Source organism: Panthera uncia, chromosome C2, assembly GCF_023721935.1.
Source record: "Panthera uncia isolate 11264 chromosome C2, Puncia_PCG_1.0, whole genome shotgun sequence".
NCBI classification, from domain to species: Eukaryota; Metazoa; Chordata; class Mammalia; order Carnivora; family Felidae; genus Panthera; species Panthera uncia.
The window spans coordinates 48,381,211-48,394,591 of record NC_064810.1 but is presented as its reverse complement, the minus strand read 5'-3'; the positions used below and the strand labels follow the sequence as shown (position 1 = coordinate 48,394,591).

General features: G+C 42.1%; 1 protein-coding gene across 1 annotated transcript; it reads left to right on the top strand.

Annotated features, from left to right (window-relative positions):
• The first annotated feature begins 4,488 nt into the window (after positions 1 to 4,488).
• On the top strand, positions 4,489 to 9,364 carry RPL24 (ribosomal protein L24). Its single transcript, XM_049628106.1, has 6 exons — positions 4,489 to 4,586; positions 4,711 to 4,786; positions 5,305 to 5,415; positions 7,485 to 7,621; positions 8,029 to 8,092; positions 9,242 to 9,364. The coding sequence occupies exons 1-6, from the start codon at positions 4,582 to 4,584 to the stop codon at positions 9,320 to 9,322; spliced, it is 474 nt and encodes a 157-aa protein (XP_049484063.1). The 5' UTR covers positions 4,489 to 4,581; the 3' UTR covers positions 9,323 to 9,364.
• The last annotated feature ends 4,017 nt before the right edge of the window (positions 9,365 to 13,381 follow it).

The window sequence follows — 13,381 nt, the reverse complement described above, 5'->3', positions numbered from 1 at the left end:
TTCGTGAGATCGAGCCCTGCATCGGGCTGTGTGCTGACAGCTGAGAGCACAAAGCCTTTTTTTGGATTTTGTCTCTTCCTCTCTCTCTGCCCCTCCCCTGCTCTCTCTCTCTCAAAATAAATAAATAAACATTTTTTTTAAGTTCATTCCATTTTATTTCTGTGTAGTAGTCCATTGTATAAATATATATTACTGTTTACTTATATATTCACTTATTGATGGGGCACCTACACTGTTTCCTGTATTTGTTATGAATACAGCTGCTGTTCTTGTATAAGTAATTTTTTAATTAAAAAAAATTTTTAGTTACAAAATAATACAAATGGTGCTTACCCTCCCTATTTTCCAGGATCGAATTGTGGGATCGAATCTTTCTATCCCAAAGCACATTAGAATTGTTTGAAATGTTTTATCAGGGAAAAGTAATTAAAAGAGTACATAACAATATAGAGACTATTTTAATGAACCCTCCAACTCAACACCAGCTTCAACTATTATCCATTCCTGGTCATTTTTTCATCCATGCCCTTAGCCACTGGCTGCTCCCTTATATTATTTTAAGACAAATCCCAACCATTATGCTATTTCATCTATAAATATTTAGTATGTATCTAGAAGTATAAGAACACTTTTCAAAATTAAACATGACCACAGTAAAATTAGAACACCTAAAGGATTAACAGTAAGTCTAAGTATCATCCAAAATCCAATCAGTATTCAAATTACCCCATATGGTCTGTCCAGCGTGTTTGTTCAAATCAGGCCTCAAATAAGGTCCATATGTTGCAATTGGTTGCAGAAGTTCTTAAATCTCTTTTAATCCATAGGTAGAGCCAGCTTCAAGTTGTGCAACCAATGCAGTCACACAGGGCCTGACACTTAGGTGCATCCCACACTTGGGGTTTAATGCTCTGCATTAACTGTCTAGGATAGCTGTAAATCTGTCCTTGAATTTCTGTTCTGTAGGTGAAGTACAATGGGGACAATGGGGCATGTGCCTGGGGCTTGGAGCCTCAGCTCACCCGCAGGTCCACTTCCTGCAGCCTCCTCATTTTCTAGGGATGGGTTCTGAGAGTGGCTGATTCTGCCACTCACCAAAGGTAGCCACACTGCCATGCATTCCAAAAGCGGCTTGCTGCCCACCCCCTTCCAAGACCCAGATACATAACACACCCCAGGGGATTGCCCATTCCCTGTGGGTTAGGCAGGGGGTACCGGGTGGAAGGAGATGGCCAGCAGGACACCGCCCCTGCCTCCCTGTTGTGGGGCACAACGTGTTGGTCCAGAGACCAGCAGGAGGGGCAACCCAAGAGCTGGCTTGGCCTTGCCTGTTCCAATGCACGCATCAAGTCACAGGGCAGGTCCCTGGGCACCTGTGAGGGGCTGCAAGGCCCTAGCGAATGTCCTTGCCTAGGGGAGCATGAGGTTAAACAGCAAATGAAAAACCACCATGAAAGGTCAAGAGACAGATTACTGAAGACAGGAAAGAGCTTAATATTTTATACCTTTATCCTGCTATTTGAAAAAGGAGACACCACTTTCATTTTACACCAGGCCATGAAAATTATTTATGCAGCTTGTCTTGTCAATTGGACAGGCTCTAATCTCTCTCCTTTCAATTTACATATTGTTGAAGAGTTTAAGTCATCCTGTAGATGCCAGTTGCATCCTTATGGAATTGTTTCACATGTTCCTGTCCTCCATATTTCATATAATTGATAGATATGAAGACTTGATTAGATTTAGATTAAAAAAAAAATTTTTTTTTTGTTTATTTATTTTTGGAGGAGAGAAAGAGCATGAGCAGGGGAGGCGCAGAGAGACAGGGAGACACAGAATCCAAAGCAGGCTCCAGGCTCTGAGCTCTCAGCTCATAGCCTGATGTGGGCTTGAACTCAGGAGCTGTGAGATCATGACCTGAGCTGAAGTTGGACACTTAGCCAACTGAGTCACCCAGGCACCCCATAGATATAGATTTTATAGAATACTTCATAATTTGTAATTTTAATAATGCTTTATAATTTTATTTTTTAAAAGTAATCTCTATACCCGATTTGGGGCTAGAACTCACAACTCAGAGATCAAGAGTGTAATAATACTCCACTAATTGACCCAGCTAGGCACCCCACTAATGCTTCATAATTTTAAAGAAAGCTTCATAATTTTTAATGCTGTATCGTTTTTTTTTTAATGTTTATTTATTTTGAGAAAGAGAGAGCATGAGCAGGAGGAGGCAGAGAGAGGGAATCCCAAGCAGGCTCCATACCCAGCACAGAGATCAACGTGAGGCTCAATCCCACAAGCCTGAGATCATACCTGAGCCAAAATCAAGAGTCACGTACTTAACTGACTGAATGACCCAGGTACCCCACACTTTCTTATTCTAAGAGCATGTGAGCATAATATAAGGTGTGATACACACAATGTGTTACAAAGAACCCTGAAATGCCAGCTCAAGAATGACCTCCAGGAAAGAGTAAAAGAACTAAAATCCCTAAGATCTAGTTTCCTGCGTTTCCTCCGCAGAACTACTCAAGCCAAACATAATTTTGAAGACCAGTAAAATAAAATCTTCCTAAAATGCTTGAGAAGGGACTATAAATTCCAGGGTTCAGTGGACCAAATTCCTGCAGGTAAATCTTGGCTCTATCTTCTATTCTACTCAGGTGGTTTTCTTCCTTCCTTCCTTTTTCTTTTTCTTTCTTTCTTTCTTTCTTTCTTTCTCAAACATTTGTTTAATCAGCATCAATTTAAAACAAAGAGAGATGTATGAATGTCAGAGTTGACTAAATTCATCAAGCCACGGAAGCTTGAGGCATCCATCTGCCCATCATCTATTTAGATAATATCCTCCAAGCATATCAGGTATTCTGAAAATCTGGTCAGAGTTGGTCAGGCTGTCAAATTCCTCCTCTTTGCTTTTCAATTCCATGCTGATTTCTATTTACTCATTCTTTTCTCTTTTTTAAGATTTTATTTTTAAGTAATCTCTATAGCCAACGTGGGGTTCAAACTCACAATCCCGAGATCAAGAGCCGGATGCTCCACCAACTGAGCCAGCCAGGCGCTATTAACTCATTCTTAAGACTGGTTTCAACAAAACTACAGCTTTCTTTTTGTTTATTTGTTTGTTTACTTACGAGAGAGAGAGAGAGAGAGAGAGAGAGAGAGAGAGAGGGAGAGCGAGCGCACAAGCAGGGGAGGAACAGAGAGAGGGAGACACAGAATCCAAAACAGGCTCCATACTCTGAGTTGTAAGTGCAGAGCTCAAGGTGGGGCTCGAATTCAGGAACCGCAGATCGTGACCTGAGCCAAAGTCCCACCCTTAACCGACTGAGCCACCTAGGCACCAGTAACTACAGCTTTTTTTTTTTTTAATTTTTAAAAATTTTTTATTTTTGAGAGAGACCGAGCATGACCGGGGAAGGGGCAGAGCGAGAGGGAGACCCAGAATCCGAAGCAGGCTCCAGGCTCTGAGCTGTCAGCACAGAGATGGGCACAGGGCTCGAACCCACGAACTGTGACATCATGACCTGAGCCGAAGTCAGATGCTTAACCGACTAAGCCACCCAGGCGTCCCACTACAGCTTTCTTAACATCAGTCAGCCACTTCACTGGACTTTGCAAGTTTTTTCCACTACCTAGTTACCGATCCCTTTAGAGTGAGCGGCTTGTGTAGGTAGCATAGACCAATCATTACATTTTTGTTTCCTAGTCAAGTACTCCAACACTCAATTCGAGGATTGTCTCTTGCCACTCCCCATCATATGCTAGTTTCTAGCCACAGAAGGGCTCAAGCAATTGAGGCACTGATCCTCCCAGTGGGCTTGGCTAGAGCTCCCTTTTCCAAGCCTCCAGGCAAGGGCTTTGCCCTTCTCTGTGCAACTGCCAGCCGGCCCCTGGGCTGCAATAGACAGAAATAGAAACCTAGCTCTTCCAAGACAGGCAGTTGTCATTTTGCAATGCTTCAGCCCTTATAATAGGGATTTTGTAAACTGAATAAACTAATATATGTAAATGCTTTAGCACAATTCCTGGCACAGAAAGAGAACTCAGTGAATGTTAATTATAATTAATGCAAGGGGCCATCATATACAATTTGATTAGCAAGGCGTGGGAGACAGTTCAGATGTCACTACTATTTTGCAAATGGTGAAATTATTAAACTTTAATTTTGTTGGTCGAGATAATGGGCCAACACGGAAGGCAAAATGTGACTTTAAGTTTTACCTGGGAGTATTATCTGCAAGTCACTAAAACTATAAAATGTAGAGTTCACATTCTGTGCAGCAGGACGATGACTCTAGGACACCTGACCGTAGAAGAGACAGGAAGATTCAGAAACCAACCGCCAGCCTAAGTGACGTTTACTTCCTGGCTCACAGAACCCGCTCAGTCTCCAGAGGAAGGAGGGGACGGAGAACACCCAGATCAGTCTCTCTGGGAGGTAGACGTCATCACCAAGCGCCGGGGTCAGGGAAGGGAATTGGGGGAGGAGATTGCCCCACTGCCTTATAAGGCTTCTTCCCATGATCCTCTCTTTCTCTTCACCATCTTTCTGTCTTACCGGCGGCTGCAGCCATGAAGTGAGTGAAAGTCCTAGGTCCCAATCCGCTTCCATCGTCGGGCAGAGCACCTCTCCTGCACTCTGGGTTTGGCTTCTCCTCGCCGTAGACACCCTCTCTAATGGGCTTTTGCTTTTTGTTACAGGGTCGAGCTGTGCAGTTTCAGTGGGTACAAGATTTACCCTGGACATGGGAGGCGCTACGCCAGGACCGACGGGAAGGTGAAGGGCCGCGTCTGCTAAACGCAACTTGTGCTCCTAATTCAGTCTGAGCGTGTTCATTTGCCACATCATTCTTGGTCCCTGGAAGGCTTGTTTCCGGGACCCTGTGTGCTGTGGTTGTTAGGATCAGAAACCTCTAGGTGAACCGTTTTTGAGGTTTGATTTAGTGTGAGTCAGGTCGGAAATTAAGAGTTGGGTTTACTTAAATGTCCAGGAAATGAACCGTCAAAGTATCGCTATTTTTCGGGCACCGATGCCTCCTGGAATTTGATTACCCCAACCTTTCCTGCGGAATGAGCTTAAGTTTCCCCGCTCTGTGTACAAGACGGGACGGAACTCGAAGGCTTCGGTGGTGCCACCTGTGCCAGTTGTATGACACAAGCCTTTTGGGCTCGGCGGGCCAAATGAGGGGACAGAACTTGAATATTAAGAGTTTTGGGGAAAAAAAGAAGAGTTTTGAGCTCAGCTTTCTGCCTTGTTTAGTTAAGTAGGTAACTACTTTGAACTTGTTACTACAGGTTTTCCAGTTTCTTAATGCAAAATGCGAGTCAGCATTCCTTTCCAAGAGGAATCCTCGGCAGATAAATTGGACTGTCCTCTACAGAAGAAAGCACAAAAAGGGACAGTCGGTAAGTAAAATGCACTTTCGATGTTGGGGGTGTGGTGGGGCTCTTAAGTTTAAACTCTCTAAGCATCAGTTGCTGCTCCCTAAAATTATGGTAAGTGGGACCGTATGTGAAAGCGCTCCTAAGCTGTAAAGCATCAAACAGTGAAGTGAAAGTGACTGATGAAAACAGTGTCTCCTTATATACCTTAGGCTCACAGTAATGCCGAGTTGAAATTTGAAATGTTGGCCTTGCCAGAATCTGATACGTTATGCATAGTTGGGTTATAGGGCACCACGGAAGTATTTAAAGGGTTCCACTGGGTAGAAATTCCCCTAAGTAATTTCTACTTAGGGGAACTTGGTTGTGAATATGTCTGTAGGATTAGTTCTGAAAGATATCAGTGGAGTCTTATAGCATACTATTTTGTTCTCATGACTGAAGACTTCTTGAAGTGCTTTTTTGGAGTGATGGAATTTTTTGAGGAAGGTTTGAGTGCCATGGCAGTAAGGATAGTATTCAGGACACTTGGAATATTTACTGACACCTCCCAGATTAATGGCATCACTAGGTGTTGTGGGAATTTAGAAGGAAAAACTTACTTCTAACTTAATTTGAAAGTAGACTTGACACACCCATTAGGATAGTCATGATTTCAAGGGGGTGGGGCGCGGGGATTACCAGTGTGGCTGAGGATGTGGAGAAATTGGAACCCTTGTGCATTGCTGAATTTAGGATGGTGCAAGCACTGTGGAAATGGCTTTGCAGTTTCTTAAAAAGTTAAATGGAACTGTGTCCAGCATCTACACCTCTAGGAACGTACCCAGGAGAATCGTAAGCAGGAATTTAACACAGATGACTTCTACGCTAATGTTCATAGCGCTATTATTCACAGCAGCCAAAAGATGGAAACAGCCCAAATGACCTATCAGTGGGTGAATGGACAACAAAATGTTACATAAATACAATGGAATATTATTCAGCCTTAACAGGCTGGCAAACAGCCAATATGGATAAACCTTGAAGAAGTTATGCAGAGTAAAAGAAGCCAGACACAGAAGGACAAATATTATATGATTACACCTTTATGAGGTATCTGTAATGGCAAATTCATAAAGACAAAGTAGAGGTTACCAGAGGCTGGACAGGGGGAGGGAAGAATGTGGGGTTATTATTTAATGGGCTTGGGGTTTGGAAAGATGAAAAAGTTAGATGGATAGCGGTGGTGGTTGCAGAACATAGTGAATATATTTAATGCCAATGAATTATATACTTAAAAAATGCTTTAAAACGGTCAATGTAATGTTAATGTATCTTTTATTAGCAAAAGTTTGAATTTTACAGTTTCGATTCCTGGACATTCCCTAAGACTTGGTAGCTTTCCTGTCATAAATTATTTTCCAATTGACTTTTTTTTCAGTGACAGTACTTTAAGCAAAAACAAAATAAGTGAGTTGAGGTTTGGTAATTTTTTTCTAGAAGTAAATTCTTTAACATAAACAGTCGTATTAAAATCCCTTTTGAGGTAAGTACTCTCCAGCCAACTTCATTAATTTGACTTTGTCTTTTTAAAATAGTAAAAAATGGCCAGGATTTGCAAGAGATAATTTAATCAGTCTATAATTGGAAAACTTACCTGCATATTGCAGTATTTTACACATAGATATTTTTTATATATTTTCAAATGATTGCATGAATTATTTTTTTGTTGAATATTGCTATGATCTGAATGTATACTCCTAAAATTCATATGTTGAAACCTAACTGCCAAGGTGATGATACTAAAGGTGAGAACTTTGGGAGGCTCTGCCATCAGGAATGGCACTAGTGCTCTTACAAAAAATGCCCAAGAGCGCTCTCTGGCTCCCTTCAACATGTGGTGATATAGCTACAATAGGAAGAGGGTCCTCACATGACCATGCTGGAATCCTGACTTCAGTCTCTAGAACTGTTGGAAATTTCTGTTGTTTATCAGCTACTCAGTCTGATATTTAGTTGTATCAGCCCTGGCACGCTAAAATACAAATCTTAATTGTTTCCCCCATATCCATGAACAAGATTTATAAGTGTGCTTCCATCTTTTTGTTTCATAGGAAGAAATTCAAAAGAAAAGAACCCGCCGTGCAGTCAAATTCCAGAGGGCCATCACTGGTGCATCTCTTGCTGATATAATGGCCAAGAGGAATCAGAAACCTGAAGTTAGGAAGGCCCAACGAGAACAAGCCATCAGGTGAGGAAGCCTTTGTTATGAGCATTTCAGCTATTGGGATGAATTGTAGGTTATGACTGAATTTATAGGCATAGGGATCTAATCTGATGTTTTGTGTTTTGATACTTGAATCTATATTGAAATTGTCAGTCCTAAATATTGAGGTTTAGTAATACAGAAGCTTATAGTGTATGCTTAATGATTTGTTGAAATTCTATATGCAAATAAGGCTGCTGTACAATTTCTAATCTATGTTAAGCTGACTTGGTTAATGATATTTATTGACAAACTCTTTGGATTTATCCTACGAATAATTGCAGGTGGGGAAGGAAAGTGATAATCTGCTTTCCCAAAACACTTTAGCTCCTTGTTAATCTGCATTCTTAAGGAGCAAAGCACTTTGCCTTAAGTTATTTTTAACCCCACAGGGCTGCCAAGGAAGCAAAAAAGGCTAAGCAAGCATCTAAAAAGACAGCAATGGCTGCTGCTAAGGTAATTGTGAGATTGTCTTGGATTTCTTATTTAAAATAACAGGAGGAGGGGGGCGCCTGAGTGGCTCAGTCGGTTGAGCGGCCGACTTCGGCTCAGGTCATGATCTCACGGTCCGTGGGTTCGAGCCCCGCGTCGGGCTCTGTGCTGACAGCTCAGAGCCTGGAGCCTGCTTCCGATTCTGTGTCTCCCTCTCTCTCTGACCCTCCCCTGTTCATGCTCTGTCTCTCTCTGTCTCAAAAATAAATAAATGTTAAAATAACAGGAGGAGGGGCCCTGGTTGGCTCAATCATTAGAGCATGTGACTCTGGATCTTGGGATTGAGTTCAAGCCCCACATGGGGCGTAGAAATTACTTAAAAATAAAATTTTTAAAAAATAATACTAAAGTCAAATAAGAAAATTTACTTTTTAATCCAAATTGTGGCTAATGAAAGTTTCAAGGTGTTCTGTTGTTGTCGTTGTTTAAGTTTATTCCTTTTGAAAGAGAGGGAAAATCTCAGGCTCTGTGCTGCCATTGCAGAGCCCAACTCAGGGCTTAAATGCATGAAACTGAGCCAAAACCAAGAGATACCCAACTGACTTGAGTCACCCAGGTGCCCTGAAAGTTTCAAGTTTTTAAGGAATTTAGTGCAAGGACCCAATCAAAATGATGTTCCTAACTGGTTTCCTGGGTGGTTGATTCAGAGTTCCCTCTGCCAGAGCCAAATGAAGTCTGTTGGTACCAGAAATTGGGGAAGGGGAAAATAAAGGTGGCTTTTGTTGTTAAAGTTTATTTTGAAAAGCTTTAAATAATAGTGCAGAGTTTGCCCAGCTTTTCTCAATGTTATCAGTTTCAATAACCATAGTAAAATTTTCAAAACCATTGGTTTTAGAGAACTAGTAATGTCCTTTTTCTGTTCTTAAGACACAGTTCAGGATCCCATACTGCATTTAGTTGTGTCTCCTTACTTCTCCAATCTGTGACAGTATCTTTGTTTTTCATTTACATATCCTATAGAGGTAGACTTCTAACTTTTCATGGGGAGGCTGGCTCTTAAGAGTAATAGGAATGCAGTTAAATAATAAAAGCAATCTAGGATACATAGAGAATCTGGACATAAGTGATTGAAAAACTTGTATGGAATAATGTCACATGTTAATCTTTTTACAGGCTCCTACGAAGGCAGCACCTAAGCAAAAGATTGTGAAGCCTGTGAAGGTTTCTGCACCCCGAGTTGGTGGAAAACGCTAAGTTCGCAGATCAGATTTTTAAATAAATATCTGATTATAACTAGATTGTGGTGGATTTTTTTTACTATAAAAACAGGTGGGGGCTCCTGGGTGGCTCAGTTGGTTAAGTGTCAGACTTCTGCTGAGGTCATGATCTCCATGGTTCATGAGTTGGAGCCCTGAGTCAGGCTCTGTCCTGACGGCTTGGAGCCTGGAGTTTGCTTTGGATTCTCCCTTTCCTCCCTCTCCCTGTCACCGCCCCCCCCCCCCCATCTCTCTCAAAAAAATTTTTTAATAACAAAACAGGCATATTGTGCCTACATAGTAATAGCTGAACTATAGAGTTAAGAATTTGAGAACTAGGTTTTTTTTTTTAATACAATGTTTTTTAAATGTTTATTTTCAGAGAGTGCAGGCATGTGAGTGAGGGAGGGGCAGAGAGGATTCTAAGCAGTCTTTGTGTTAGTGCATGTCTGTGCGTGTTAGCACATAGCCTGACAAGGGGCTCAACCTCAGGAATCATGAGATCATGACTGGAGCCGAAATCGAGTTGTAAGCTTACCTGACTGAGCCACCCAGGTTCCCCAAAAGTAAATCTTTTAGTGAATTTCTGTTGTTGAGTTACTCTTCCATGGTAAACATTTATTTTATATTGGGTTTGCCCTTCACCTGTTACTATCAGTTGATAGCTGAATTGAAAGTGCTTAAAACTTGGGGCACCTGGGTAGCTCAGTCCCTTAAGCCTGCAACTTAACTTAAACCTGCAACTCAATCTCAGATCTTGATCTCAAGGCCATGAGCTCAAGTCTAGTGTTGGGCTCTATGAGGGACTTGAAGTCTACTTTATTATTATTTTTTAGTTTATTGTCTAATTGGCTTACATACAACATCCAGTGCTCATCCCAACAAGTGCCCACCTCAGTGCCCATCACCCACTTTCCCCCACCTCCCATCAACCCTCCATTTGTTCTCTATATTTGAGTCTCTTATGGTTTGCCTCCTTCCCTCTCTCTGTTTTTCCCCCTTCCCTTCCCCCATGGACTTAAGTTTCTCAAGATCCACGAGTGAAAACATATCTTTCTGCGACTGACACTTAGCATAATACCCAGCATAATACCCTCCAGTTCCATACACGTTGCTGCAAACGGTATGATTATATGTCTCCTCTCTCTGCCCTTCGCCGCTTGCACTCACATTCTCTCAAAAATGAACATTAAAAAATGAAACTTAAAACTTCAACTGTACTCTTAAGCCACTTTTTCCAGAAATAAGTTTGAAGAGTACAACTTTGTTAGCACATGAATATGCTTACAAATTCCCAAGGTAGTTTGTTGAGCTGGGAATTAGAGCCATGGTTAAAATTCCAAGAAAAACCAGTAGCCTGCTGATACTCTAGATAATGTGTGTGTAAAATGTGACAAAGAAGAGTAATTTATGTTAATAGGCTTGTACTTCTGGCATCTGGGTGGCTCAAGTCAGTTAAGCGTCAGACTTCGCTCAGGTCATTATCTCACCCTTTGTGAGACTTTGCGATGACAGCTCCAAGTCTGTGTTGGATTCTCTGTCTCCCTCTCTCTTTGCCCCTCCCCCACTCGTGCTCATCCTCTCAAAAGTAACTTTAGGGGCGCCTGGGTGGCTCAGTGAGTTAAGTGTCTACTTCAGCTCAGGTCATGAACTCTAGTGAGTTCGAGCCCCACGTGGGGCTCTGTGCTGACAGCTCAGAGCCTGGAGCCTGCTTTGGAATCTATGTCTCCCTCTCTGTTCCTACACCACTTGTACTTTGTCTCTCTCAAAAATATTGAAAAAATTTTTTCAAAAAGTAAAAAATCCTGCTATGTGCCACTGCCAAGTTGGAAAGCTACAAGTCGCATCCTCATTTGAGAAACATGCTTTTACATATAGAAATACTAGGTGAAGGTAAAAATGAGACATCAGCATTCCTCCCCCCATCCCCTCCATGCTATCCAAAGTGATAGAATTATTCTGTCTAGTGCATGTTAAATTCAAGCATTGTTCTGGGTGTTAGGAATAAATAAAATAGCCCTTTTGGGGGACTTGAAAACTAAAATTCTAACATCAATTTAAGAAATGTGCAAATCCACTGGGTCTTGCTTAGAAATCTCTAAGGTTTTGCTTGGAAATTTTTTTCATTTTTTATTGTGTAATGTTTTTTTTCTGAAACAACAAGGAAAATAAGACCATTATTTAGCTGTGAACAAGGAAACTTAACCAACGAAACTACCCAACTTGAGTTCAGAGCTAGATTCCTAATTTTGGGATACAGGAAAAAAATGTCCTTTTAAATCACTGCTTTTCTGGCTTACATGACTTAAGGTGAAACTGTCAATTATGATTGCCCTTGATTCCTGGGTAGCCTGCAACCCAGGAGGAACTAGAAATAAATAGTAAATACCTGTTCTAGAAGGGTGGCAAGTTTAGCTTTTCTCAGGAAGACAATTAGTCCACCTGTAAAACCCTTTCTCCACATTGGCCCAAAGGCAATTCAAGTACAGTGTGCTTCTAAATGCTTTTTCACAGGTTGTTTTGGCAGAAACTGAATTGGGTAATTTAAGTTTTTCTCCACTTCCACAACTTTTTAAATCTATTTTAAGTTAGTCTTTTTGTTTTTTAAAGAGCTGCAGCTATCTTAATGTTTATATTTTTGAGAGAGAGTCAGAGCATGAGTGGTGGAGGGACAGAGAGAGAGAGAATCCAAAAAAGTCTCCAGGCTCTGAGGTGTCAGCACAGAGCCCAAGGTGGGGCTTGAACTAATGAATAGACCATGAAAACATGACATGAACCGAAACCAGCTGCTTAACCAACTGAGCCACCCAGGTGCCCCTTAAATTTAGTTTTAAAGGAAGTCGATTTCACAGTATAAGAGTGATGGTGCTGGCCCAGCACAGTTCTTGGAGGGTTGATTTGGGTATCTGCTTTGGGTGGCCCACTCCAAAGAGCGGCGAGGGCGCATCTCTACCTTCTAATTCCTCCTCCTTTCCCCAGCTGTCTCAGTCTGGGTTGAGTGACCCTAAGTAAATACCTGGTCTGGTGGTTATGTCTTTCCTATATACGTCTGGGAGCTCAGGTACCTACAGCCAGAATCTTATTCAAGGATGCTGCCTCAAGTATCTAAGCCACCTGTCAATTCCCGCAACCTCAACCGCAAGTACCGCAGAGATTGGGTGCCATCCTATTTTTTGAGCCCAGTGCATTCACCTGTTTACCTCTTAACATGTCTCCGCAGGGTCAGAGAGCCTGACCCAGCGACTGCAGACTCCAGGCTGAGGGCAGAGGGGGAGGGTTGACCCGGAACTAGCAAAGCACTGTCAATGCCAGACCCCAGTTGTCGAGTAGGAAGTTCTGGGCCTGTAGTCTTGTCTGCGCTGCGGATTCAACCAACGGATGGGTGGCATGGGCCATTGCTCCGGCCTACCCGCTAAAGATGTGAAATAGGACCCGCACTGTACGCTGGAAGATGCATTTCAGGTCGCCTTGGTCTTTTATGCATTCGGTAAATGTTGGGTGTAAAATGGAGAATTCCCCCCTCTCCCCCCGCCCAGCTTATGTAAAAATACATGCAAATGAAGCTGTAAGAGTGCTATCTACTCATTGCCAACATCATTACCTTCAAATACAGAAAACTGCCCCTATGTTAGACGGTCGTTCGAGGAAAATCCCGACAGTTCCATGGCTGATTTGGAGCCAACACTTTAAGTCTGGAAATTATAACTCTTATCACTGAAGGACTCAGATTTCAAACGTTTACCTGTAAAATAAATTTACATGTGAATGCGGCTATCTTTGGTCTTGTGTCCATAAGCTTATATTTTACTAAGATCCTCAAAATCTTATGCTTTTACGTTGTCGGGGGTCTCAGAAGGTAATCGGGGTAAAAAAAACCAGACTCCTCCACACCTTGGTGTATATCCGACGGGAAATCAACAGCCCACCAACTCCCACACGTGCTCAGAGCAAGGGAAAGAAGGAAAAAATGAAAAGGGAAACTGCCAGGACTTAAGATGTCTGCTCAAAGCAGTCTTCGGTCTCAAAGGAAAGGCCTACCCTCTTCCAAAATGTCCGC